The sequence below is a fragment of the Labeo rohita genome, chromosome 1 (genome assembly GCF_022985175.1).
Source record: "Labeo rohita strain BAU-BD-2019 chromosome 1, IGBB_LRoh.1.0, whole genome shotgun sequence".
Lineage (NCBI taxonomy): Eukaryota > Metazoa > Chordata > Actinopteri > Cypriniformes > Cyprinidae > Labeo > Labeo rohita.
The window spans coordinates 24,170,154-24,196,575 of NC_066869.1; the positions used below are offsets into that span (position 1 = coordinate 24,170,154).

At 38.5% G+C, this 26,422-nt stretch overlaps 1 protein-coding gene across 17 annotated transcripts in view; it reads right to left on the minus strand.

The window, feature by feature from the left end:
* The window catches only part of LOC127152700 (teneurin-3), a 589,677-nt gene that overhangs the window by 112,839 nt on the left and 450,416 nt on the right, over positions 1-26,422 (minus strand). For 11 of the 17 annotated variants that reach the window (XM_051093627.1, XM_051093698.1, XM_051093924.1 and 8 more), the window contains 3 exons: positions 14,231-14,459; positions 5,537-5,635; positions 2,605-2,843 (listed from right to left, as the gene is read on the minus strand). In XM_051093627.1, coding sequence (XP_050949584.1) covers positions 2,605-2,843; positions 5,537-5,635; positions 14,231-14,459 — 567 coding nt within the window. The remainder of the gene's footprint in view (positions 1-2,604; positions 2,844-5,536; positions 5,636-14,230; positions 14,460-26,422) is intronic. The other 6 variants (XM_051094136.1, XM_051094441.1, XM_051094209.1 and 3 more) reach the window with 1 other exon arrangement.

The following is a 26,422-nucleotide window of genomic DNA, read 5'->3' on the forward strand; positions in this document are numbered from 1 at the left end:
AAGTTAGTGTAAAATCATAAAATGCAGTAATCTTGATCATGCACTATATTAAATATGCATTTATTTGATGTAATTATTTTTTTCAATCAAAATAATATATGTTATTCTGTACCACATATACACTGGCATGCATAAGTTTGCGAACCCCTTGCAGAATCTGTGAAAATGTGAATAATTTATGTAAATGTGAATAACATGATGCATTAAGACCCGGGGGGTGAAACCTTTTGAACAGGATGAAGATGTTCAAATTTTACTTATTTTGTTAAAATATAATTTTTTTCTCCATTTAGTACTGCCCTTCGGAAGCAACAGAAGATACCTGCATGTTTTCCGGAAAACAGATTAAGTACAATTTACCTTGATCTTCAAATTAAAAAAGTTTTCACCCCCATGACTCTTAATTGTGTTTCCTTCTGCAGCATCAGTGATTGTTTGAACCTTTTTTTAATAGTTGTGTTTGAGTCCCTCAGTTGTCCTCGATGTGAAAAGATGGATCTCAAAATCAAACAGGCACTGCTGGAAAGGGTTCAAATACGCTTAAGATGCTAGAAAACTGAAGAATCTGCAGGACCTTGAGGATTTTTTTCTGAAGAACAGTGCTCAGTTTAACTGTTCAGAACAAGCAAGAGACTCATGAATAACCATCACAAAACAAAACAAAACAAAACAAAACAAAACAAAACAAAAAAACAATCGTAGATCATCCAGGTAAGATCATCCAAGGGGTTCCCAGACTTTCGCATGCCACTGTCAAATGATATATATTTTAATTTTTGTTTTACAATAGTACTGTTTTTTTGGTTACAGAGGGGTTTCAGGATATGAAAGATAAAAATAATTGTAATAACAGACTTACTTTTATTTATGCAAAATATTTATTTTCTTTTAATTTTAGAGTGAAATATGTTCTGGAGGTTTTTGTTAGATTCAACCACATATAACAGTCTGAAGTGAATGAATAACATTTCTGCAGATTAAGCACATCTTTTCCCCTAAGCTTCTAGAAGAACAAAAAATTTCAGTTCTATTTTGGAATATATCCGTGAGAAGCACGGATAACTCTCTCTCTTCCATTTCTGTCTGTGCTCCCCTTCTTCTCTCTTCAGCAATAGAACTATTACAAAAATGGCCAGGAGTAAGGAACACTCACATTATGGCAGAAGAGTGCAGCGTGAACTGAAGAAAAATAAACAGATGTCCAATGCCTGCTGTATCGCTGTCTCTCCCATGCAGCTCAACAGAACCATCGTGCCTTTGAGACAAACCAGCCCACCTCACAGTGCAAAACAGCATCTCTACAGGCCATTCACAAATCCTCTCATCAGCGTGACATTTGTGTGGAATGAGGAAACAACTGGCTCCATTCAGAGAGGAAGCTTAAACAAGGCTGTCTACATTTGGCACACAGTATGTGATAAATACTGAATGAAAGCGAACTTAAATCCATGACGACGCAACAGGAAAATAAGCAAATGTTTGTCTGTCGATGTGGCCACATTCTATTACTATGGCAACAAACGCTACATGGACAACTGTGCAGGTGACTGAGTAATAGACAAAAAAATTAGCAGTGGTTTCCATGGCAACATAATTGACAAAGCGGTTGATTTTTAAATAGTACTCCACAGCCATTACCACATTCTGCAGGCTTGCTACGGGTAACCGGAATTAAATTATAGCCACATAAACTTACTTAAAAATCAAGTGGTAGTAAAAATTATGAATATATATATAAGGCAAAGTCCCCCCCTTTATTCATGAGCTGCAAAAATACATATATTCTGGGTTGTCTGAATGAATAGTATTAAGGAAGCAATAAATCATTATATGAAATTATAATAAAAATAACAATAAATAAAACATTAAAATTAACTGAGAAATACATTTAAATAAACTGTTATTTATTTTAAATTAATTATTAATAATTACAAAAATATATATTATTATATATTATCAAATATATAAAAGTTATATATGAATTATATTATATTTAGTCATTTAGCAGACACTTTTATTCAAAGGAACTTACAAATAAGGACATTAAAAGCAATCAAAACCAACAAAGAGCAATAATATGTAAGTGCTGCGACAAGTTTTTTTAATAATAAATAAAAAATAAAACAATTAGATAAAATAGAAAAAGAATAAGGAACGCTAGTGTAATTGGGTCTTTTTTAACTGTAAAAAAATTAAATAATACGAAAAGAAAAGAGAACGGTAGTGTTAGAGGGTAATTTAAAAATATAAAAAAATGCATATTATAAATATTATATTCAATAATAGTTACATAATTTTAGGCTTCAGGGTCGCACTGGCTTTCAGAATGCATTCTAGTGTTAAAAACTGTTATATTGAGTAATTAAAAAGCAGAGGTTCAAAGGCCTTTTTAACACAACATTTTAAAAATGCACTCATGCTGCAATATGCTCAAGTCGTAATGCAACAGAGGGACTTCCATCTGGATGTGCATGGCCGTAATAGTGGTGCTTTTAGAGAGGTTTATTAACTGAAACTATCAGAAAACTAATAAAAACACATGTAAAAATAAAAAATAAAACCATCTTGTTGAGCTTTACTGCAAAGCATCAGGGTTTCACTTACCAATGCAGTAACAGAGCAGCACAGAGAGCAGTACGGAGACAGCCATGGCACTAAGGGCCGTGCACCTCCATGAACAGTACTTAGAGGACTTCTTGAACTTGAAGGCGCTGCGGGAGAGTGTGTTTCGGGGCAGGGGCCGTGTAGGGGGCGAGTAGACCGCCCCCGTGGCCATGGTGTAGCCTGGCGTGGCCGTGCTGAACAGAGGAGTGGTGCCGGTGCCTGTCTTAAAGAGAAAGTGCCTGAAAGAGAGAAAAAGAGAGAGACAGAAAGAGAAAATCCATTAACATATGCTCTGGTTTTGAAAGACACACATTTTCTAAGTATTTTCTTTTCATTATGCATTGAATAGCTTTAGGCAGTAAAGATTAATGCCAAGAACTTGATTTGATATGGTTTATAAAATCAGAAATGATTATTTTTCGAAGCATTTAACAATCACATCTAAAACTATTCATGGAAAGCTGGGTATATTAACTCTAAATGAGTTTAAATGAATAGTTACAGCAGCACAGACTGTTCACAGAGCAGGGCGCAGTACAGGAAGTGAGGCGTACAGCCCTCCCAAACTGCCCTGCTCCCGTACGTCTCCCGCTAAGCTAGTGTCACCCTCTCCTGCTGATTGGCACTTAAAGTATGATTGGCTAACAGAAGCCCTTGGCATGTGGTAATTATGCTGGGCAGATATTACCAGCACATTTATTAAGCCAGCCTCTTCTGTTTGCTTGAACACCACAGTGAAAATCTAGCCCTCTTCACTTTTCAACCTTTACCGAACACATCTCAATCAAAGCCTTAGTGTTTGACTTCCCTTTAGCCTGCTGTGTTTCATTGCCCAAATGAAAGTGGAGAAATGGGAAACGTTGTGTGCGAGCGTGTGTGAGTGGCACTTTCCACTATAAATCTGGAATCAGTTGATTGGACTTGAGAGGTGGAGAAAAAGCTTTTTCTAATTAAAAATCACCAACGGTATTGTTTCCTCAGTAGAAGAGGAAATTAAAAAAATTGACTTTTTTTTTTTTTTTTTTTTTTTTTTTTTTAGCATTTAAATATCATATGAGCCCAGGTGTAGGACTGTAGACATAGGGGAAACCAGGACTAGTTGTCTATATCTTAATAAATATAGGTATATAAATATATTATACAAGAAAATCAATACAATGAAAGTAGTTTTTTAACTAAAAGACTGAATTTATTTTCATAAATGTGACCCTGTACCACAAAACCAGTCATAAGGGTCATTATGAAATTATATAATGTATACATCTGACAGCTGAATAAATAAGCTTAGGACAACATTAGGTTGAAAATCTGGAATCGGAGGGTGCAAAAAATCTAAATACTGAGAAAATTGCCTTTAAAGCTGTTCAAATGAAGTTCTTAGCAATGCATATTACTAATCAAAAATTACATTTTGATATATATACGGCACACAATGTACAAAATATCTTCATCGAACATGATCTTTACTTAATATTGAAATGATTTTTGGCATAAAAGAAAAATTTATCATTTTGACCCATACAATATTTTGAACCATATATATTGTTGGCTACTGTTACAAAAAAACCCACCAAAAAAAACAAAATACACAACTTAAAATTTTAAGTTTACTCAACTCAACTTAACATTTCATGTTGACTGAACTTAAAATTTTAAGGCAACACGAACACTTGCTTTTTTAAGTTGAAACAACTTTTTTTTTTTTTTACAGTGTACATCCATGCTACTTAAGACTGGTTTTGTGATCCAGGGCCACAAATAGTGTTTAATTGTTAATTGTCAATAAATTAGATTTTTCATGAATTTCTTCATTTACTATTTCAATTTAGTTCAAGCCACCTAATAAGCTCTTTAATGACAACTTCCATTCAGCCGGCTTTCCTCATATAACATGTATTTTTCTAACAGTAGTAATGTTTAATAGCTTTTTGGTGGCAAATCTTTAAAGATATGTGTCTATGCAAAATAAACTGTTGAAAACAGACCTGAGAATATTTACTGGAGCTAAAAAAGTTGAGAAAACTAACCCCCCGGTCTCGCCAGTACATATATTAAAGGCCTAGACATAAACCTCTTCCTCCAGATGAAATCCCCTCCCTTTGTTAAACAAAACAACCCACAAGCTTGCAGAGCTAAGCAATTCTCTAAAACTGCATGGTTGTCTGTTCGATTGCATTCTTTATGTTGACAGAATGACCCATGAAGACACTGAACAATGGAACAAACAGATGATTCGAGCTGCGATATCAAATAACACTGAGCACTAAATCCAATTAGCGAGACAATTCGACAATGTCTCTGCATTCTAATGCAGCGACAGAGAGAGAGACGGAGAGAGAGAGAGAGAGAGAGAGATAGAGAGAGAGAAACTGTGCTCTTATTTTAGTGCAGTAAACAGTTGCTGCCAACTCACTTTTACTCTAACATTATCAATCAACCCAATCAAAGCCAAGATGTTGTGCAAGGCAGTCAGGATTTAATCTAGTAATGCAGGAATATCAATTAAAGAATTAGTCAAATTAAAATATTAAAGGCTGTGTAACTTGATTTATGCAAGTGGCGAATCGATTAGCATATTAGTGGATTTTTATTGCAACTTAATTTAGAGCAATTATTCCTAAGCAAGTACCAGTGTCAGAAGCGGCTGCCAATCAAGTGCCTCTTGATAATTTGCATTCATCGGCCAACCGAACAGGGGAAGAGATATACGATAGGAGGTTGGACCAGTGCACGACTGCTTTGTCTAAATTCGGTTGGCTCAATATGGGGCTCTGGCCATTTGGTTGGCTCAGCGCTGGCCTTCTGTTTGGGGGTGTCTGGGATGGGGTGGAGGGAGGTGGGGAGGGGGGTCTGGAGATTTAGCACTTTGGTTGGCTCAGTGTTGGGCTTGGCATCAGCAGCTGGCACCATGAGAAGACTCAGGAGCACATACCCGTCCCCATAGCCGCCCTCGTGGCACACGGGAGGGAACACATCCATCTCTATTAAGTTGTCATGCCCGTTTTCAAGAACTGCTTGCTTTGCTAATTTTCTACATGAGAAAGACAAACAATTAGAATAAAGGTCGTCAGTGCTTTCTGGTGATGAGACAGTCAAGGTATTTCTAATTATGAGTTTGGCAGCAAATCCATAGAGAAAGAGCTTCCCAGAAGGCAGTCAGTCATAGCTGAATGTACACCGAATGAAAGACAGACCCACACATGTGAAAAGACTCATAAAACAAATATACTGCACTTTTATGTTCGATGCATCAATCCGTTTTCCTCTGAATGGAAGCTCTAACATGCTCTGATACGGAGGAATATTTATTACGCAGAATAGAGCCACAGAATTACTCGAGCACGCTGAATGGCTGTAAAGTGTTATTGGTAGGCTCTCTACATCCACTATGAGCTAAGTGTGAGAATATATTAATTACTACACTTCCTCTACAGTGAATTGCATCCTCTGAACGAGGGATGGAAATCTCTAGAGATGCACATAATCTGAAGCAGCGCTTTTCAATTGCTGGGTCGTGACCCTGAAATGGGTCTCAGATCTGGTCTGATTGGGCTGCTAAAGGTCAAAAATAAAATGCAACTAACCATGTAATTGCGTATTGTTAGGGTATAAAAATAGGCTCATCAACTTTTATGAGGGAGAAAACAACACTTCCCATATCTTTTGTTGTTGACATCAAAGGCTGTGCGTGCAACACATTCGATTGTATTTTGATGAAAATTCATCTGTCTCTTGTTGGAAGCTAGTTAAGCTAGGAAAATTCCAACACAGACAGTTTGTGTGACAAGCCTTCAGCCTCAAAAACCATGAAAAATGACAAGGTGAAGGAAAATACAGTATTATTAAAAATACTAAGGCTGCCCTCGACTAAAGATTTTTCTAGTCGACTAGTAGTCGTTCATTTTAAGCATTAGTCAACTAACCGCATGTTTATTAATAAGCCATTTAAATCATAATAATGAGACTTTAATTGCCTATATAGCCTAATATGCGCTCAAGCGCAAGCATAAAGCTTGCCACAGCACACCAGCAGAAGTAATGATTATGAATGTGTCAGGGAAAAACAGTAAGGAGGCTCCATTAACTTAATAATAATTTATTGATTAACTAGTGTTTTTTGTTTTCGGTTTAAGAGATGACTCGTCATCTCCGTATAGAGATGCGCCTGTTTGCATGTTTAACATGGCTTACACAGTCTGAGAATATTTGCTTTCCATTCATATTTTTTATGTAAGAGTACACACAGTTTAGGTTAATATTTTTTTTTTTTACATGCTCAAGTTCAGAAACTGAGACGGCGGAAAGCGCATCCTGTTTGCTTTCGTTATTTTACAAAAGTGCAACGTTTTGTTGTTATTGTCAGTGCACACAAATAAACTTAGAGTCTTTACAGATTCGAAAGCTGTATTAGTCTTTTCTATATGACCAAAAATGACGGAGTATTTTAAGAAAAAAGTAACCGCACATGCACCTCCATCTGTCATACAGGGAACACGCTACTATTTAACTTCCACACTCTGCACAAACACTTGAACAGCGCACATTTCTCATTATGCATGCTAAACTATTTTAGCATCGTGCCAGTTAAAGTCCAAAAAGTAAAACCACATTTTTGGACTGTGGAGTTTTCATTCCTCTACACAAATTTTACTGAAGCATAGATTCCAAGAGTAATTCAGTATGACTTTGCACACGACCTCTGAGTTGCCCCGTATAACACCACCATGACCTATGCTCTAACCAACTCACCCTTCTGACCTCATAGCAGGAGTTCAATCCTTTCCTTCAAGTTTTTACAACAAGTGACTTGCTGATGTGTAACTCAATAACACGACTTGACCATATGTTCGTCGGGCTTAAATTACAATGACTGGCCTGCTTTTATACAAACCACACACCAGCCTTAAAAATGATTTATAAGTAGCTTCAAATTAATTTTTGCCCTACCTTTCAAGAGACAAAGACAAACTCTGGGAAATTCAACATTGGAAAGACTAATTTAAGTCACTTTGCCATGAAAATGATAAATGTTAATTACATTTTATTATAATTGCTGACACTTTCAATTCACTCTATTCACTCTCACAGTTCATATGGCATTTATAGTCATATAACACTGGGTTTCATTACAGTTAAAAGGATCACAGCAATAAGAACAAATTTGGTGTGGGCTTGAAAATAGTTTTGAATTACTTTGAGTGCCGAGATTAGGCTCTTAGTAAAATGTTAATACAAAATACATTCACCGCCCACTTAAACGAGACATAATAGAAGACACGTGATGAAAACCAGAGATAAAATCTCCAGCTGTAGTATCTGTGGACTGACTGGGGCATCTGGCCTTTGGGTAAGACAGGATAACGTTCCTTTGACACCGAAGACAGCGAACAGGGATTTCGGAGCATGAGGGACGGGATAACCATTGTTAATTGATTACAGCAGGCATGACATCAGGCTGGAAATTGCTATGCTAATCCGTGTATCTCCTTTCACGTTTGTCATCCTCTGACAAATGCCTTCACAGAAGATTTAGGAAGAGGGAACGCGTAAAAAGAACTGGAAAATAACTTGACAATGCGTATATACGGCGGCGTAATCGAAGATAGTCTGCTTAAAAGAGAATACAAATTCTGAAATTTTCAGACATGGAATTACTATTTCACGCAGTGAAATGTTTCAATGAACTGGTGGAAACTGTTTCTACTCTTCTGGGAAAGGACAGATGACCTTCAGAATAAATACACACATCAGTTTTATGCTTCATTCGTGCTAACCAACAGCCCCCTGCTTCACACTTTTGAAAAAAACTACACCTCATTCAATCTACTGTACATATATCGACAGTGATAAACGATCTCTCACGTAATGACCTATAGAAACAGGTCTAAATTATGTTAAAATTCTGGTTTCAGAAAGAGAGGCAGAAAGAGATAGAACAAATGAAAAAGAAAAAAAAAATGGAAAAAAACATCATAACCTCTATGTGAAGGAAAATGCAAATAGGGGCTATTGTTATTCTCAAGGAGCTCATTTTTTCAGTGCTGCCTGGAGTGTGTTCTTCAGCAGTGCTACAGTGAACATTTGCAAGTTATAAAAGTGACAAAGGACAAAGTGTCAGTACTGAATGATCCTAAGCACTTAAATAAGCCTGTACTGAAAGGCATCTCACAGTTGCTGTGTGTTTTGTCTACGTGGATTGACTGTTCCCTGTTCCTAAACTGGTGGTGGAGATCATAGATAAAATAACCAAACATCTAAAGGCTCTTGACAACTGGCTGGGCTTGGCAGGATGGTGTGTGATTGTACTCTGAACACAATCCTCTGAGTCATCAGGCTTTCACACTGTTTTTTTTAATTACAGTAACTTCTATTGATGTTATATTGATGGATGATGCTTTACTTTAATGACAATTTGATGTCTGGTTTTGTTTTGAAGCAATAAATCACTGCTCTTTCAAACCACTTACCAAAGACAAAGACAACAAACTAAGTGGGCACTTTCTCAGTTTACAGTCTTTCGCCTGAGGAAAGTTTACAAGAGATTTATTTAAAGCTTTAATTACTTTTCCTCCACATAACAAGCATATATCCACAATAAATGAGCTTTTGTAAGCCAGCGAAATGAGCACTTCCTTCTCTCTTGTGATGCTGAAAGTCGTGAGGTCTATCTTTAGCTGTCTAACCTCTGAGGCGTGACATGGGAGCTGACCTATGAGTCAAAAGTGCTTTGAGATTCACATGAGGGACTCCAATGTGCGGCTGATGTGCACTTTGCTGGTTATCTTCACGTGGAGAATAGCTTGAAAATAAAGTCGTTTTGATATGTGCAAAAAAAACATAACGTCCAGAATAGAATATGTTGCAAGATGCGTTAGTTTGCCTAGAGCAAGGTTTTGGAATGTCAAGAGCTTCAGTGTTCTCTCTCATTTTAAGATAAATACATTACCACTTCATCGCGAGCAAAAACATGCATGTTAACGGCCTAAGAAGCAAGAACTCACCACGCATTAAACAGTGTTAACAAACTGTCAGCAGTAAGATGAAAGATAAATATAACAATAAAACAATGAAATGTTGGAACAGAGTAACGGGAGATGAAAGTTGCTGTCACTTCACTCAACTTACAATGCTGGTCAAAAGTTTGGGATCAGTAAGGTTTTTAATGTTTTTTCGATGCACAAAAGAATACAAAAAAAAAAACAAACAGTAATACTGTGAAATATTATAGCAATTTCTAGTATTGGTTTCCTATTTTAATATACTTTAAAATATCATTTATTTCTGTGACGCAGCGCTGAATTTTCATCAGACATTACTCCAGTCTTCAGTTCTACATGATCCTTTAGAATTTAGTCTAATATGCTGATTTATTATCAGTGTTGAAACAGTGTTGCTGCATGTTTTTTTTGGAATTTTGGATTTTTCTTTGATTCTTTGATCAATAAAAAGTAAAAAAGAACAGCATTTATTCAAAATAGAAATCTTTTTTAACAATGTAAGTCTTTATTATCACTTTTTTATCCATTTAACATTAATTTATTAATTTCTTAAAAACAAAGAAAGAAAGAAAAGAAAGAAAAAAAAATGTACTGACCCCAAATGCTTGAATAGTAGCATATATTGTAACACAACATTTCTATATAGAATAAACACTGTTCTTTTTAAATTTTTATTATTAAAAAAAGTATCACAGGTCCTAAAAATATTAAACAGCACAATTGTGCCAACACTGATCATAAATCAGCATATTAGAATAAATATCACTTAAGACTGGAGTAATGATGCTGAAATTCAGTTTTCCTTCACCGGAATAAATAATATTTGTTAGTATATTAAAATAAAAAATGGTTATTTTAAATTGCAATAATATTTCACAAAATTACATGTTTTCTATATTTTTGATCAAATAAATGCAGCCTTGATGAGCATAAGACTCTTCTTTTAAAAAAACATTAATCCCAAACTTTTGAATGGCAGTGTACATACTTTTGATCCAGAAGCACGTTCGCCCGATTTGTTTTTACATTTGACATACGCAGATTCTGAACGTGGAAGACATCTTTGTGCGGAGATCTTGAGTTATTTTTATCAGTTAAGGACCAGCAGGTGTCTCAAGAGGCTTCTCATGTTTCTCTATTCCCCACTTTAACAGTATCATCAAATAATGATGAGAGTAAAGACAACGGAGTGAGGTAATTGACTGTACGAAAGCAAGAGTCATGATCGTTTAGACTCAATTGTCTGTTTAGCACAAATTGTTCACAAATTACAAGAATGTGGAAGCATATGCTCCGACGTGATCTGTATTTCACGACAAGGTTCATGACAATGTCAATAATGGCTTAAAGGTATAGTCGGTAATTGCTGAAACAATGCCACCTGAGCCCTGGGAACCTATCGTTCATGCTTGTAAACACAGAAACGTATTCTTCAATGAAGCATATTGGAAGTGTGTCACTGGAGCAATTTACTATACCTAACAGCCTGTCGGTTAAACAAATTCGGAATTGTTCCTCTAATGAAATTTATGTAAAACAGCCTCTAAATAACGTCAAATGATAACTTATTCCAGCGCGAGTAAATTAGCGAGACGCATTTAAGGACTGGATTGTGCAATTTTCTCCAAAGGCTAATGCATTCTACTGAAAGTTTTTCATTTCTACAGCAAGCGTCTCCTGCCTCAAACAAATCAATGAACTTGTTCAGGAACACATGTTGTGAAGCGTTTGCATTTCCACTCTGTGCCAGTATGTTTTCATCCATTTACTATTGCTGATGTTTTTCATTATTTTCATCTAAACTTCACTGTTTTGCCTGTCGGGGAGCTGGATGTTTTGTTTATTTAACTCTGAAAGTCAGTCTGTATCATGTAAACAGTTGTTAAGTAAGCTCCATGTCTAACTTGGAACACGGCACCTTTTGAACCGTGCTTTCGAGCGTAACTGAACGAGTGTGTGTTTTAAGAGTGTTTATCTGGAAAGATGCAGCACTGTGGCATGGATTTACAAGCATCTGTGAGTGTCAGAGAGGCTGTTGACTGTGTGTGGTCCACTGTGGTCTCAGGATCTCAGGATATAAACAGAAATTTTAGCCCTCTCGCTAATATCTACAGAAATCTACATAATGCTTTGTCAATATGAGTGGAGGGCCCGCCAAGTTCATTTCGAGGATATGGTGTGACCACTGAGAACAAAAACAAATAGCAGTTGGAAAAGAGACAGAAAGCAAAACAATGCGGGTGAACAACAATAGACTAGAGAGCAAAAATCCTGCTGTGGTTGACACGACAAAACGTAAAAAAGCAAGACGGCCACATAGACAAAAAAAAACAGAGACAGAAGGAAAGACTATAAAGGAAGTGTAGCTGTTGGATATTTCTGTTTTGGGACTAGTGTGTACATGTGAAGGGCCATGAAGTGAAACTCGAGGGCGGCGGTGCTAAAGCAGGTGTGTTATTCCTGGACCTCTTAACACTGTGTTTGCACTGGCGCTCATAAAATATAAACTCAAAAGCAAGCCACTCATCAGTACTCGCATGCCTGTAGACCTTAGTCAGGGTATGTGTCATATTTAATTTAATGCAATTGAAAACAAGGCTTTGAGGGTGATGTACAGTCTGTTTAATGTCTAAATTTTACAACCTATTTTTGTCCACTGTTGCATTGTCACAATACTGATGTTTTAGTAGTCTATACAAATTGAAGTGAAATTTCACAATTCTCAATATTAAAGCATAATTTCCAGAATTTAAAAAATCCTGATAATTTACTCACCCCTGTGTAATACAAGATGTTCATGTCTTTCTTTCTTCAGTCAAAAAGAAATTAAGGTTTTTAGAGGAAACATTCCAGGATTTTTTCTTCATATAGTGGACTTCAATGGATGCCAATGGGTTGAAGGTCTAAATTGCAGTTTCAATGCAGCTTCAAAAGACTCTGCACTATCCCTGCTAAAAAATAAGAGGTCTTATCTAGCAAAATTATCAGTCAGCTCTACTTTTTTTTTTTTTACATTTATATACTTTTAAACCACAAATCGTCTTGCAGACCCTGTAAGCCCCTTGAAGCTACTTTGAAACTGCAATTTGGACCTTCAACCCGTTGTCTCCCTTTGAAGTCCACTATATGGAGAAAAATCCTGGAATGTTCTCCTCAAAAACCTTAATTTCTTTTCAACTGAAGAAAAAAAAAATTAGTAAATTATCATTTTTATTCTGGAAGTGAACTAATCCTTAAATTTCAATACCACAGCAAATCTGAATATATTATTATATTTTAATAAGGGACAGAAAAATGGACATTTCCATAGAATGACCCATATAAGTAAAAAAATATAAAAATTATAAATAAACAAGCACAATAAATATTGATATATAGTACTTTCCGATACTGTTGCAAGATTAACATTAATACCATTATTTGATTAATATTACCAGCAGTTTTAATGCATAGATCCAGTATTTTGCTTGTTTATTTTAAGGCAAACAGACTGTATTTACATGAATACCTTTTCAAAATGCACATTTTCATTGAGAAGTGCATCTGACCATCCGTGCGTGAAGCCGCATTACACGCACGTCTGTGCAGCAGTAAAATACTGTAGAAAGGCCCTGGTATATTTACTTTACATTTACATTTATTTCAGTATGAACTTGGAGCCATTTACATCCCTGGAGCATTTTCAGAAAGGCATTTTTCAGATTTTGTTGGCTTGAATCTGAGGTACCATTAGCCACTGAATGGATTGTACATATATCCCTCAAAGCCCCACTCTCATTTACATCAAATTTAATATTCTGTCTATCCAGACTAAGGTCTGTGGCTTTCAGGCTGTGGTGGGGACGTGAGGCTGTCTCTCTCTCTCTTGACTGCCTTTTATCAAGTGTTTTTAAAAAATGGCAGTAAGACATTTAGCACAATGACAGCATCACTTACCAAACGCTTCAAGAAAGTTTCTCGAACGACCCTCATTTCTCTTTCTGCACCCACCCCGACTCTGTCTCAGTGCTTATATCACGCAGGATGAATGAAAGGAGTGCAAGGTGGTAACATCGCTTAATGGGGGAGGCTTAGTCATTATATATACAGTGTCACTAGAAGGAGTAGATCAAAAACAGAGAGAGGCCATTACGGCGCTAACGTGCAAACCCCCGAAACAAAGCGTTCCCTTCTGCTAGTGTTTAAAGACCCCTCAGAGTATCCTCCGAGCTTACAGCCTCACTGATTTATGGGAGGAAAACAAGCAAGCCGTATCCTCCCCTAAGCTTGGCGAGGCCTCAGTCACTCACACTCTGGGATGGGAGCAGAGTCAGCAGAAGCACTTTTTGATGCTGCCATATTATAAACCCATTTTGTGAGGCTGATGATAAACAGAAACCTCACTTTGACTAGTCAAAAATTCCTCTATGAATGATGAATGTAAATTACACTTTGAGGCTTGTTAGCATGTCTACTAGTTAACTGGATACAGGCTGCATTTTAAATAAAAGCCCTGTAGTCACACTGATTTGAGAGATATAAAGGTTGCATGCTCTGCTGTGTGAGAAATGTCAAATAAAGGACCTTTCCATAACACAGGTCACACTTTGGGATGTAACTGTGCTGGTGTGTGTGATTACATAACTGACCTACTCTCCAGCGGCACATTGCTGCCCAGGACCCAGCTGTCCTGCAGCGGCACTGACTCGGGTGTGGTTTGCAGTTCGGCGGGGAGGGCGGCCGGAGGGGCCGGGCTCACGTTCCTGCGGCTGCTCAGAGAGTTGTGGTTCAGCGCCGTCACCGACGGCTGCTGCTTGTGCGGAGGCGGCACTGGTGGCAGCACGGACTGGCCCTGCTGGTGCTGATTGGATGGTTGCTCTGCGGAAAGAAACAAACAGAACTAGGTTAACCAATGGCGAAGAAGAACAGTAACGCTGTGCAGATGTAAGCAGTTGTCCTTGGTAATTAATCGTGGCAGTTAGGCAAATGTGTCTGGATGAATGTGCTTTTGCCAAAGAACATCTGGGACATATTACAGTAGGGTGATGATGACTTTAACTATGTATTACCCACCCCCACCAGCTGTCGAACTGCTGAGTATATGATGACAACGACACAAACGCATGCACCCGTACACATATAAGCATATGATTGAGACGATTAAACATCCGCTTTCAGATGTGCCGGAGACCCTGGCGGCACTTATCTGTCATAATTGCAGTAAATTCACCCTTGGGTTTGTTTGGGATCGCACCATGTTAACGAGAAGTGTGTGAAGCAGCAGCGTTTGGGTGGTGGAGCTTCATTGCTTGAGCTTAAAGGTGCAGTCACAATAATGATATTTCAGTAAAATTTCATGGGCAATAAAGTTCACTGTTTAATGGCAATAGCATAGCGATGTAGGAAGCACAGCTCACACAGAAGTCAAACAAAGCGACTTTATGTTTTATGGAATATGCAGCAAATTCACTTGACCAACTTGAACATGTCTAAAATCTTTTCCCAAATGCACAGACTTCTAATGAATTGCCTAGAAAATCTTAAATCTTAAAGAGATATTTCCCCCGAAAATGAAAATTCTGTCATTAATTACTCACCCTCAAGTCGTTTGAAACCGTAAGAACTTTGTTCATCTTTGGAACATAAATAAAGATATTTTTAATAAAATCCAAGAGCTTTCTGTCCCTGCATAGACAGTAATGCAACACTGCAAAAAAAAAAAAAAGAGAAGCTTCTTTTACTTAGTTTTTTTGTCTTGTTTCTAGTCAAAATATCTAAAAATTCTTCTAAATATCCAAAATTATTTTCCAGAGGGGTAAGTAAAATACTATTGTTTTAAGAATATTTTACTTACCCCACTAGCAGATCATTTTACTTGTTTCAAGCAAAATGCACTTAATTTTGACATTAATATCTTATGTCATTCTGCTTATCTAATAAATGCATATTAATTTAAGAATTTTTAGATATTTCGACTAGAAACAAGACAAAAATAGTAAGTAAGAAGAGTCTTTTTTGCAGTGAACTGACCCAGAAAATTAGTAAGGATATTTAAAATTGTCCATGTTACATCAGTGGTTCAACCTTAATTTTATAAAGCTACAAAAATACTTCTTGTGCGCAAAGAAAAAAATAACGACTTTATTCAACAATTTCTTCTCTTCTGCATCTCTGGGTGTTGAATGTGGTAGTTGGACTGCTGTCTATGCAAGGTCAGAAAGCTCTCGTATTTCATAAAAAATATTTTAATTTGTGTTCCGAAGAAGAACAAAGGTCTTATGGGTTTGAAATGACATGAAGGTAAGTAAGTAATGACAGAATTTTAATTTTTGGGTGAACTATCCCTTTATAGTCTAGTTATGATCATTTATTTGTACTAATTTAACTGTACAGGAAATGTCGTAGACAAAGCTAGTGACACAACGTACGTATGTTTACTTCTTATTTACTCTTTTCCGTAGCATCTGTCATCGTCTTCTCTCGCTCTCTCTCCTAAATGCAGTGAATCAGACTTACCAGGTCTCATTGCCAGACGCACATAATCAAAGCCTTAACAGCACTTTTGTAAGTTCCTTAACACACAAACGCAGAGGTGAGAAAAGGGGAGGTTTAAAGAACTGATTAAGCTGTGTATTTAGCATTAGCCTACAAGTAGCTATGTCGATTTCAAATCAGGGATCTTAAGCGGCATTTGTCACATTGCAAGGGATCATGTCCTTCTTTAAACCTCTGGTGAGCCAAATCTAGAATGAGAAATTGAAAGAGAGTGGAAGAGATTACATGCTGTAACTTGAGGCCAAAAAAATCCTTTTTCCTTGAACACAGATAAGATGAAACACAATGATATGTATGCGAAGCAGCCTTTCCAGAAAGACAAAACCATTGCTCAACTTGCTGCGCTCTGCTGTGGTACTCATATGGCTGTCTTTGATGGCAGTTTGATACAGTGGGGATGCTATAAGAGCTAAGCAGAATGACAAACAGCGAGTAAGTGAGTGTGCACAGCGGTGGAGAAGCTTCTGGCAGATTCGGACTGCAGTAGTGTGACAGGGCCATTTTGTGGCGTCTTTGACCTTTTCTAGAACTGCTTGTATGTGTCTGTTTCATTCACACTCATCTCCTGTTCCTTTCTTTGAAACATCTACAGGCTTGAAGACACTCATGCTAGCAGATTATAGTATAGTAGGTTATAAGAATGGCTTTTGCCAAAGGATCCAGCCTTACTGCGCCTTCACTTTCTAAAAAAAAAGTCAGAAAAAATCCAAAAGTTGCCTTTGAGTGTGTGACAAAAATAAATAAATAAATAAAGGACTATAAATCTTTCATTTAGTATTGGGTAAAAAGATACCCTGTCAACACTGTACTTTATGGTATTTTATTTATTTTTTAAAGGGGTCATCAGATGCATATTTTCCAAGTTGATATGATTCCTTAGGGTCTTAATGAGAAGTCTGTAACATACTTTGGTTAAAATTTCTCAGTGGTAGTGTAAAAAACACCCCTTTTACCTTGTCAAAATCAGCTCTTTTTAGAACAAGCCGTTTTGTTGCATCTGCCTTTAAATGCTAATGAGCTCTGCTCACCCCGCCCCTCTTTTCTGTGGGCTGACGAGCAGTTCTTTTTACTTTACTAACTAGTACATTATCACAAAAGGTGATTCGCAAAGATGCATAAAAAACCCTTATAATCACTTCTGGTATAGGTGAAGACGAATGATTCGTGTGAACATAGACGCATTTAGGCAGATCAGGGATCGGCGCATTTCCTTCAAAAACGAAAGTAGCGTTAATCCTCTGCGTCTTCAGTGGCTCAGATGTCAGGAGTAAATGATGACTGCTATGTTCATTATTACATGCAACAACAAAACACCTCAATCGCTCAATCAGAGACATTCTTGTCTTCCCCTGCACCGGAGTCAAAACAATGGCGGTAGGAGTGTTTACAGCTCAATCAGCTCACTCAGGGCGGGTCTAAGGTAAGACGGTCGTGTCAATCAACTGTTTGTGGGAGCGGCCTTGGTCTGTGTGACATCGCAGACAAGATGCTGAGAATGGCTTGACTTGAAAAAGGGGATATTACATGTATAAAGATAAAAAAATAATCATTATCATTATAGGGTGGTTGTGTAAACACACTGCCAACACACATTTATATTAAAACAACATGTAAAAGTGCGTTTTGCATCCGATGACCCCTTTAGAATATTTTTCATATTTTTTTCTCAAACAGTAAAAAAAAGCACTATGTAAAATATACAGCAAAATTTACAGAAGTTTGAAAACTCTTGCTGTAGATTGTTCAAGGCTGCCAAGTAACATCGAATCTTGCCACATTATTATAAAATTCAACAGATGTGCAGTCACAGGTGTGCAGGTATGCACACATTTTACAATGGCTTCAGATGTACCTAGTCAGATTCAGGAGCAGAAATTCCTGCAAAAATAAGACTATTGTGATACATACCGTTAGCGTGATATATATATATGATTTTTGTCAAACAGCCCATTCCTAATGATGATGTGATTCTAGCCCGGTGGTTCAGGTGTGTGGCTGATCATGAATCAAAGAGCTCAACAGAGGATGTTCTGACCACCCCCGCAGTATACTGGGATACAGTGTGCTCTCTTCAAGTAAAAATGTGATGTGTAGAGAGAATGCAGGAGAGTAAGAAAGGTTTGCCGGAAAGCTGAAAGAATAAGACAGGTGTGGTGTGGATTGCTTAAGGCAACACACAGGTACATGAGTGCAAATCTGTTGGGAATCACAACACATCTAGCTTCCAGCTTTTGTCTGAGGTCCGTACACATGTTCTGTATCTCCCCCTAAAAGTCATCCACACAAACACAAAACCTCAGGATGGGCTGTAACCCCAAAAAAAAAGGATTGATCTATTCTTTGACCAAAACAAAGCAAGTACCTGAGACCCAGAGGCAGTGAAAATGCACAGACAGCTTTCAGATTGGATTCTCATAACGTCCTCGGGGGGAGTGCTTGCGTACGTTTCCGTAGTCTAGGTGTACACGTTCCATTGGGTCCTATCTACTTTGCAGCTGCCGGCTTCAAAGAGCACAACAACAAAATCAAAAACAATGGAGGGAGAGGAAAGAGAGACTGTTGAGCCTGTTAAAATTCAATTTCCAGCCTCCTCTGCAACCGATGGCGCATGGTACCACTCACTCCCATGATAATCAGACTGTCAGACATACAATCGTTGCGGGAAAGGTGCTCTTCTGGACTCAATTCGCTTTTGCCCCCAGAAGTAAACACAACTTTATATGCTTCCTGTGTTATTAGGCCTGGACAAGAACAACAAAAAAACCCTTAAGAATTGAAAAAAATATTAAAAACTGTTTTCAGAGAATATATTTGACACGTCCTGTTATTGAGAGTTGAAAATATGACAGAATTATGGTTTTATTTGTGATAAAGTTTCTTATCTTAATTATTTAATGTTTAAATGACAAAAGTGTACGACAGCCAAATTCAAATAGCAATAGTTTGGAATAGAAAGAAAGCTGGAAGAGTTTTTATTGCATTAATTATAATGAAAATATTATCAGACAAATTGTTTTCAAGTCTAACAAAATTTAATGCACGCTTACAGCAAGAAAATAAACTGACAATGGGATGAGAAAAAAAGACAAACTCCAGTAAATTTATCTTGTTTTAGGAATGTTTACTGGAAAGCAAGACTGATTAAGAAAATTGGGTTTTGCAGAACTAGAACTATGATTTATAAAGTTTTCATAGCTTCATTTTAATCCCAGAAATTACAGTTAAGACCTGAAGCCACACGATACAACGGCAGATATTGAATTTTATTTTATAGTCTCTGGCTGTTTCTCGCCTGGCTAGCAGAAGTTGAATGAAATAAAGAGAGAGTAAATGAAGTGTGGGAGGAGACGATCAAGTGTGCTGATCTGACACACTCAGCATTTTTGGCAATTGCTCATCTTATCTCCATTTAATATCAGGGGAGAAAGGTACATAATGTATTTAGTTTTATAGTACGCTTGCACACACACACACACACACACAGACGCTTAGACGCTCAAACACCAAAAAACTGTGGGGCGACAACTTTATGGCTGTTCTCTGAGACAGCTCTCCAATACATCTCAATTTCCCTGCCATATGTTTGCAACACAGGTGCCATTCCGGAGCGTAGATGGACATTTGTCACGCAGCAGGCCCTATTAGCCCCATCGTGTCTGTCTCTCTCCAGGGACTCTGCATAGAGACCCTTTACATGCCCAGTAACACTGACTTAAGCCCCCTCCTCTGACCTCCAAGCCTGACCCCTCTCAAAAGCCAATCTACGCCTAGACATCAGCCTCTGGTGATGGCAGAAGGGAAGTGTAACCCAGCCTGTGTCCCTCTCCTCTGGTTGGGAGTAGTTTGGACGGTAGTAGTTTGGACATGTCAGTCCCAGACGATGAATGGGACAGATGCAGGTTTTATGGCACCGAAATGCGATCGCTGATGGACGACCCTGCCCGCTATAACTCACGGGACGTGTCCCGTCATGCTCATGTGCAGCGAAAATATTTTAAGAGCCCTTTTGATTAGGATTTCACAGGCAGACTTGAAATTACAGCCAGTGCAATTTATCTCTTAATGGGGCTGAGTGATAGCTATTCAAAAAAAAAAAAAAAAAATAATGAAAGTGCTGCTTATCTGTAGGAGCACATCTTGGGCCCGAGCTTTTATTTCAGAGCTGGTTCATCAGCAGACATCTGACCTGCAGTGGATGCGTGTGTGCGGGAGACAGTGTGTGCAAGGAAACGGAAACACTAATGCCCTGACACCCAGAGTGTCAGTGCTTATATCCGCGCTGTCAAACTCTAGATTACCTCACATGTCCTTCACCCACACCTGTCAGAAAGCAGGGAGCACTCGGAGAGGCCTGTCATATCGAACATCCACCCCCTTCTTGTCTTTTCTCAATGCTCATTTTGTAAACCTTTCCTCCTGAAAGAGGCTTTACAAAAGGAAGGCCTGAGTCGCTCAATGGGGAGCGTCCATCAACGTCCATCAATGTCTCTTTGCTGCGTCCGCTCACAATGGCGGAGTCGGGCGAAGGGGGCGCGATGTAGTCAGACAAGAGTTGCGTGTTGTGGGGAGGAAGAGAAGTGAATGGCTAAATGGGGCCTAATAGAGCCGTGAGAGGCAGAAAGCCAAAGGAGGACTGAGTTTTTGAGAAAGACTGACGGTGGTACTTCCACAGTGGGACATTCATGAGGTTAATGAGACTGTTTATTTACGTGACATACCTTGTGTGGCTGAAATGAGTGTGGGGATGAGAGAGGGTTGGTTCTTTCAGCTACAACGTAGGATGGGAAACAGTGGAAAGCACAAGGTGGTGTTCCCCAGAGTCTGTGATTAAAGAGAGTGGTATCGGCTCTGGTATCTAGAGCACATCTGGGCCGAGGCTAAACTAACTGTATGTAGCTGGCCACCAGCTCCACTGCCCTAGATTACAAAACAAGCGCTTGACTTAAAGGATTAGTTCAGCCAAATAGAAAATTCGGCCTCATGTTGTTCCAAACCCATTTAACTTTCTATCATTGATGGAGCACAAACTATATTATTTTAAATTGCTCCTATTATGCCATTTTGAATATTCAAGCAGTGTGAAATGTAGATGTATGGGAATGCAAATGATCTGCAAAGTTGTAAAGCCGAATGTGCACAATAAATATTTTTAAATTATAATTTTCTCCCAAAAAAAAAGAATCGACTCTGAACAGCCTGAATGAGTCGTTAGTCATTCGGCCAGCCATGAACAACCTGACCCATTCTCAAACATGTTATTTTACTGACTACTCTTTCTCTAATCTCAGGAGTTCAATGTGGGATTCACAAAACGCTTGCTCTTGAAAGATGGCATAGTAACCACAATCACAACCTGTATGTTAAAGTATGATAAAGTATGTTAAATAATAGATTTTTGGACTTTATTTTAAGGTCTAATTCTCGCTACTAACAAACCATTACCTATGACTTTTGCGTCAATAAACTACTAATTTGCTTCTTTATTATTAGTAGTTAGTAGTAGGTAGTTGTTAATATGAAAATGCTGAATATGTGCTTTATAAGTTCTAATAAATAGCCAATATGTTATGAATAGGCATGTTAATAAGCAACTAGTTAATAGTGAGAATTGTTCCCTATACTAAAGTATTACCATATTTTCTATTGAGCGTTCAAAATACGAAACTATAGCAATGGGCGTATCATTTCTGACATGTGCTGCACATGGTAGATCAATCATAACAGACTGGGCAATCTGACCAATCAGAGCAAAGTAGATTCATGGAAAGGAGGGGTTTAGAGAGACTGAATCTTTGAATGAATCATTTGAGAATTGCTGGAAAATGAGGTGATATTAAATGCATATTTTGAGATAACAGAAGCTTTGTTTGACCTTGCATGCGTAAACCCACTGTAGGAGACTCCCAAAACAATATTAGGGAACCTTAAAAATGGGGCACTTTTCTAAAAAAAAATACTCATATACTACATTAAAAGTTTTTCAAAGTCATACAGTAACTTATATGACTTAAGTTATCTTCATCTTCAGTGGGCTGTGACAAGATTGGGGCAGAGGGAGTTTGGTTAGAATTCTTCAGAGCAGCTTTGAGAACTAAATCATTTAACTCATTAAAAGATTTAAACGTAATAATAAAACAATTTTGATCGCAACCAGGACATCATTACTTGTCCCACAACTTAAATTTAGGTTTGTTCCTCTCATAAAAATACTGTATGGTTTCAGAAGACTTGGAATTGAATACATAAGTCAAACTGACTACGGGTTTGTAAACACATGAGTGAGCAAATTATGACAGAATTTTCAGTGAACTATTCCTTTAACAAACATATGTCACAAGAGAGAGTGATTTTGAAGGTTTGGAGCCCCTGGACATGCAGAGTTGTGTATTTTCATGGACTGGTGATGGAGGCATTTGAAGAAATGAAGACTGAAACATCATGTCAGATGTGTTTTGAGTTGTTCTTGCTCATTCCCTCTGGAGGATGTCTGGGAACATCACTTTTTTTTAAAAATGAAGAAATGAGAAGTTCAGTGTTACTTTATTTTATTGTGGCATGTCTGGCATTATGATAAGTGGGATTACTCGCTTTCCTAACTGAAAGGCCTGTAAAATGTCAGCTCTCTATCGTCAATATGTGTCAAGATGCTAAATTGACATTTCAAAAGCGCACCAGTCGTTGAAAGCTAAAGCTGTCATTCGGAGGGCTTGACAGGAATGGAAGGAAAGGTTATTTGTCAACAATGTGGCGGCCTGTCATGTTTCACCTTGCAGAACTTCTCTCTGTTTCATTGGCGGAGGGGATTAATGCCGACCGCAGTGGGGAGTGGGCGGCCATGCAAAAAGCTGAGTGTCATATCAAACTCTCAACTTCCTCACAGATAAACACATTACACAAAGATGATTCGCATCACTGGAACACAATGCAGCCAGACACAAAGTGTCAAGGCTTCTCTCAGATGCGCAGATCACAGACGTCACATCTAATGATGTCACAACAGGGCAGTGACAGAAAGGAACTGTTGGACAAGGTAGATGTTTCTGTAGAAATAAAAGGATTTTTGAGCAAAGTGGGCATACCAAGCAGGCAAGGAATATCCCACTGCACTTAAAAAAAAAAAAAAAAATTAAAAATAAGGAAAAAATGTAAATAAGATTTAAGACAAGCACAAATCAGGGCATACAAACATCCCTTTAATGCAACAAAGTTGCTCAGCAAAGGTACATTCTGTCCTGGGTTGAACAAAGCTTGTTTACATCTGAGGAGCATGATTGCTTGCGGTGAGAGTGATTGTGAAGGACAATAAACAGGGAGCATGATTCACATGAAAAGATTTCTTACCGCTGAATGCAATTGGGGAAAAAAAGAGCGCTGCTTGATTAGCTAAAAGCCAGAGCTAAACTATAACAGATGCTTGACACTAGACTATCATTTTATGATGCGAGGCTAAAATCTGTGTTTTGCTGCAAAGGCGAGATCAAGCCTTTGCCACCGTATGCAGGCCTCGTCTCTTTGTGTGGAACCTGGACAGGACACAGCGTCCTCTGATCAACGACCCAGACAGAATTGAAAATGCCTCTTTTGTGAAGCGTCTATGGCTGACAGGTGTGCGCGTATGTGTGCGGGCGGGCGACCGAGGGGAAAAAAGGGGCCCGATGTGGGTGCATCGAAGAGAAGACGTCCATTCTTCAAAAAAAGGAGGTGGGGAAAAAAGAAAAAGGTGGGTGATTCAAGGTCTCTCCTGCTGTCTTTTTCTATTTTGCCACCGCTAGTGCGGGCTTCTGGCCTCTAACAGCCAATTTAGCATCAACCCCCAACAGAGAACAGCCATTACCAAAGAGTAATGAACAGAGGCAGAAGGGACAAGCTCACCACTCGACTCACTCTGCAAAATTTCGACCAGTCTGTGGCACTGTGGGAGATATGTGGGCTCCCACCATCAAAGAACTGCAGACGGTGGCTTTGAACGGTTATTAATGGCGGTATGTCTGAGGTAAAGTAGAGGCCCCTCGTTCTGGGCGGCGCAGCTGAAATTGTAGGTCAAGCAAATGGAAAGGAGGAAGCCGAGTTCCCTCTTCCTGCTCCCGCTCGTCAAACATTCGAACAGTGTGCTATTTATAAAAGATAAATATCAGCAGGTTGTGACATTTATCTGCCTGGCTGTCTATGATTTTCTGAGGGACAAAGTGGTTTTTAAATATTGACAAACTCAAGGGCAAATCATTACTGGAGATCAATTGAACCTCTAGCCTGCGTGACACGCTACGACAGGAACGCGGGAAAAGAAAAGAGTCTTTTCTGCAACGTGAGCGAGAGGGAAACAAAGAAAAGTAATTACACCATTCAGAAGGTTGTAAATTTCTCAAACTGTCAAAGCGCGTGTTGGCAGTGAAAGGCAATTTAAGATGTACCAACCAAGTGGAGGGAGTCTGACATTAATCCTCAGCCTCAGAGCTGAATTGCAGGTTCATAATTTGGCGTAATTCAGAGTAATTGCTGTGGGGTTTGGAGGGATATTATTTCTTTTTTCCACTTTGATGAGTCCCCTGATATTACCACTTGGAGGTGAATTAAAGTGCAAGGTTGTATTTCCGAGGCAATAACGCATGAGTTGCGATGCTATATGAGATTGTATGCAACATCAAATTGAATGCAGAGCTGTGATAAACAGCCCCCCATTTGAGATGAGAAAACCAGAGGAAACATATTTGAAAAGTGTTACCCTTTCAGCAACCTCAGGTCTATTGTCTCTCCTCAGCTGGGCTGGAAAATGCTCGTGGAATATTCTCCTCTTCTAGCATCCGTCTTTTCGGCACTAATTCAACAGGTTTAGCTTGGCTCACGGTGACCGGCGGGAAGCTCATGAATACCCACGGCGAGTACGCTCAAGGTTAGGGGTTCGCTCAGGCAGGGTGATCATTCACAAGCTGATGGGCGAGCTAATCGCTAGCTGTGCCAGGTGCCGGACAACCCATTACCTTGTTCGACATCGACAGCTCTCAGGAAGAATGAGCATTATTTAAAAAGCTGATGACGAAACGTTTTGGGTGGTAATGTATTTTTAATGAGCAGGTGAGAACGAATGTTTGCTGCGGCAGACGGGCGCTGAGCAACACAAACACGAGACTGACGCGCTCACGCACACACACACACACGCACGCACGCCTTTTAATGAGGCGAGCAGGGTTGAGTGTTACACTGAACTGTAACTGACATACAGTTGCGCTCCCAATTACATCCAACCCGCGCAAGGGAAGTGGAAGCTCTTCCTAACAGCCCAATGAAGTAAACGTTACACAGAGAGCGAGAGGCAGACGGACAGGCAGAAAGACGTATTACTGGTGTCAAAAATGACTCCATGCAACCTTGGTGCAACTGCCCACAGACCTCCAGCAAGACAATACACAAGGTTCCTTTCAGAATGAAACGCAATATTAATCTTTAACACTTAAATCTATTATAAATGGTCCGATGTGGAATCACACAAAGTTGCATCACATTTGTGAGTGATGGAAGAAACTTCACGAATACACACAAGATGTGCGTTTTGCTTTTAACTGTATATATTTTGAAACACTTGCACAGATTTTTATATTTTTCTTATTACACATTATACATTTAGAACCTTAGTAAAGTGAACAAAACTACAAAATAGCACAGATGGGAACCGTGTAGAGACCAAAAAAGTAAACTACAGCAAGAAGGATTTTTTTTTTTTTGTATTTCAATAATAAAGGTGCTTCACGATGCCATAGAAGAACTTTTTTTGTTGAAATGGTTCTATAAAGAACCTTTAACATCTGAAGAACCTTTCTGTTTTACAAAATATTCAGATTATGAAAAGGCAAAAAAAAGATGGTTCTTTGACTGAATGGTTATTTGTGGAACCAAAAATGGTTCTTCAATGGCATCACTGGGGAACCTTTTAAAGCACCTTTATTTCTAAGACTGTAAAACGACATCTAGCTATGATCTTGAAGAAGACTTCCTGTTTTGCATTGTGAAGCCCTGTGCTGCACAATGCAAAGCGTTGGAGTTCTGGAAGAAAAAAAACAACCTCCTCATAGACTAAACAGCTCCCAAAATCTATTTTCAGAGGTGTTATTTTAGCCCTAATTTAACCTCTTTCCAGAAAAAATGCAGTTTGAGCGAACAAAGCTTCTGATCTGCATCCAACCCTGATTCATCAGCTTTTACAGCCCCATTGGACCGTTACTGCCCCCCATCTGGAGCTGGATCACACTGAACACTCTGATGTTCATTCTCCAGCATGCACTGATGTGGTC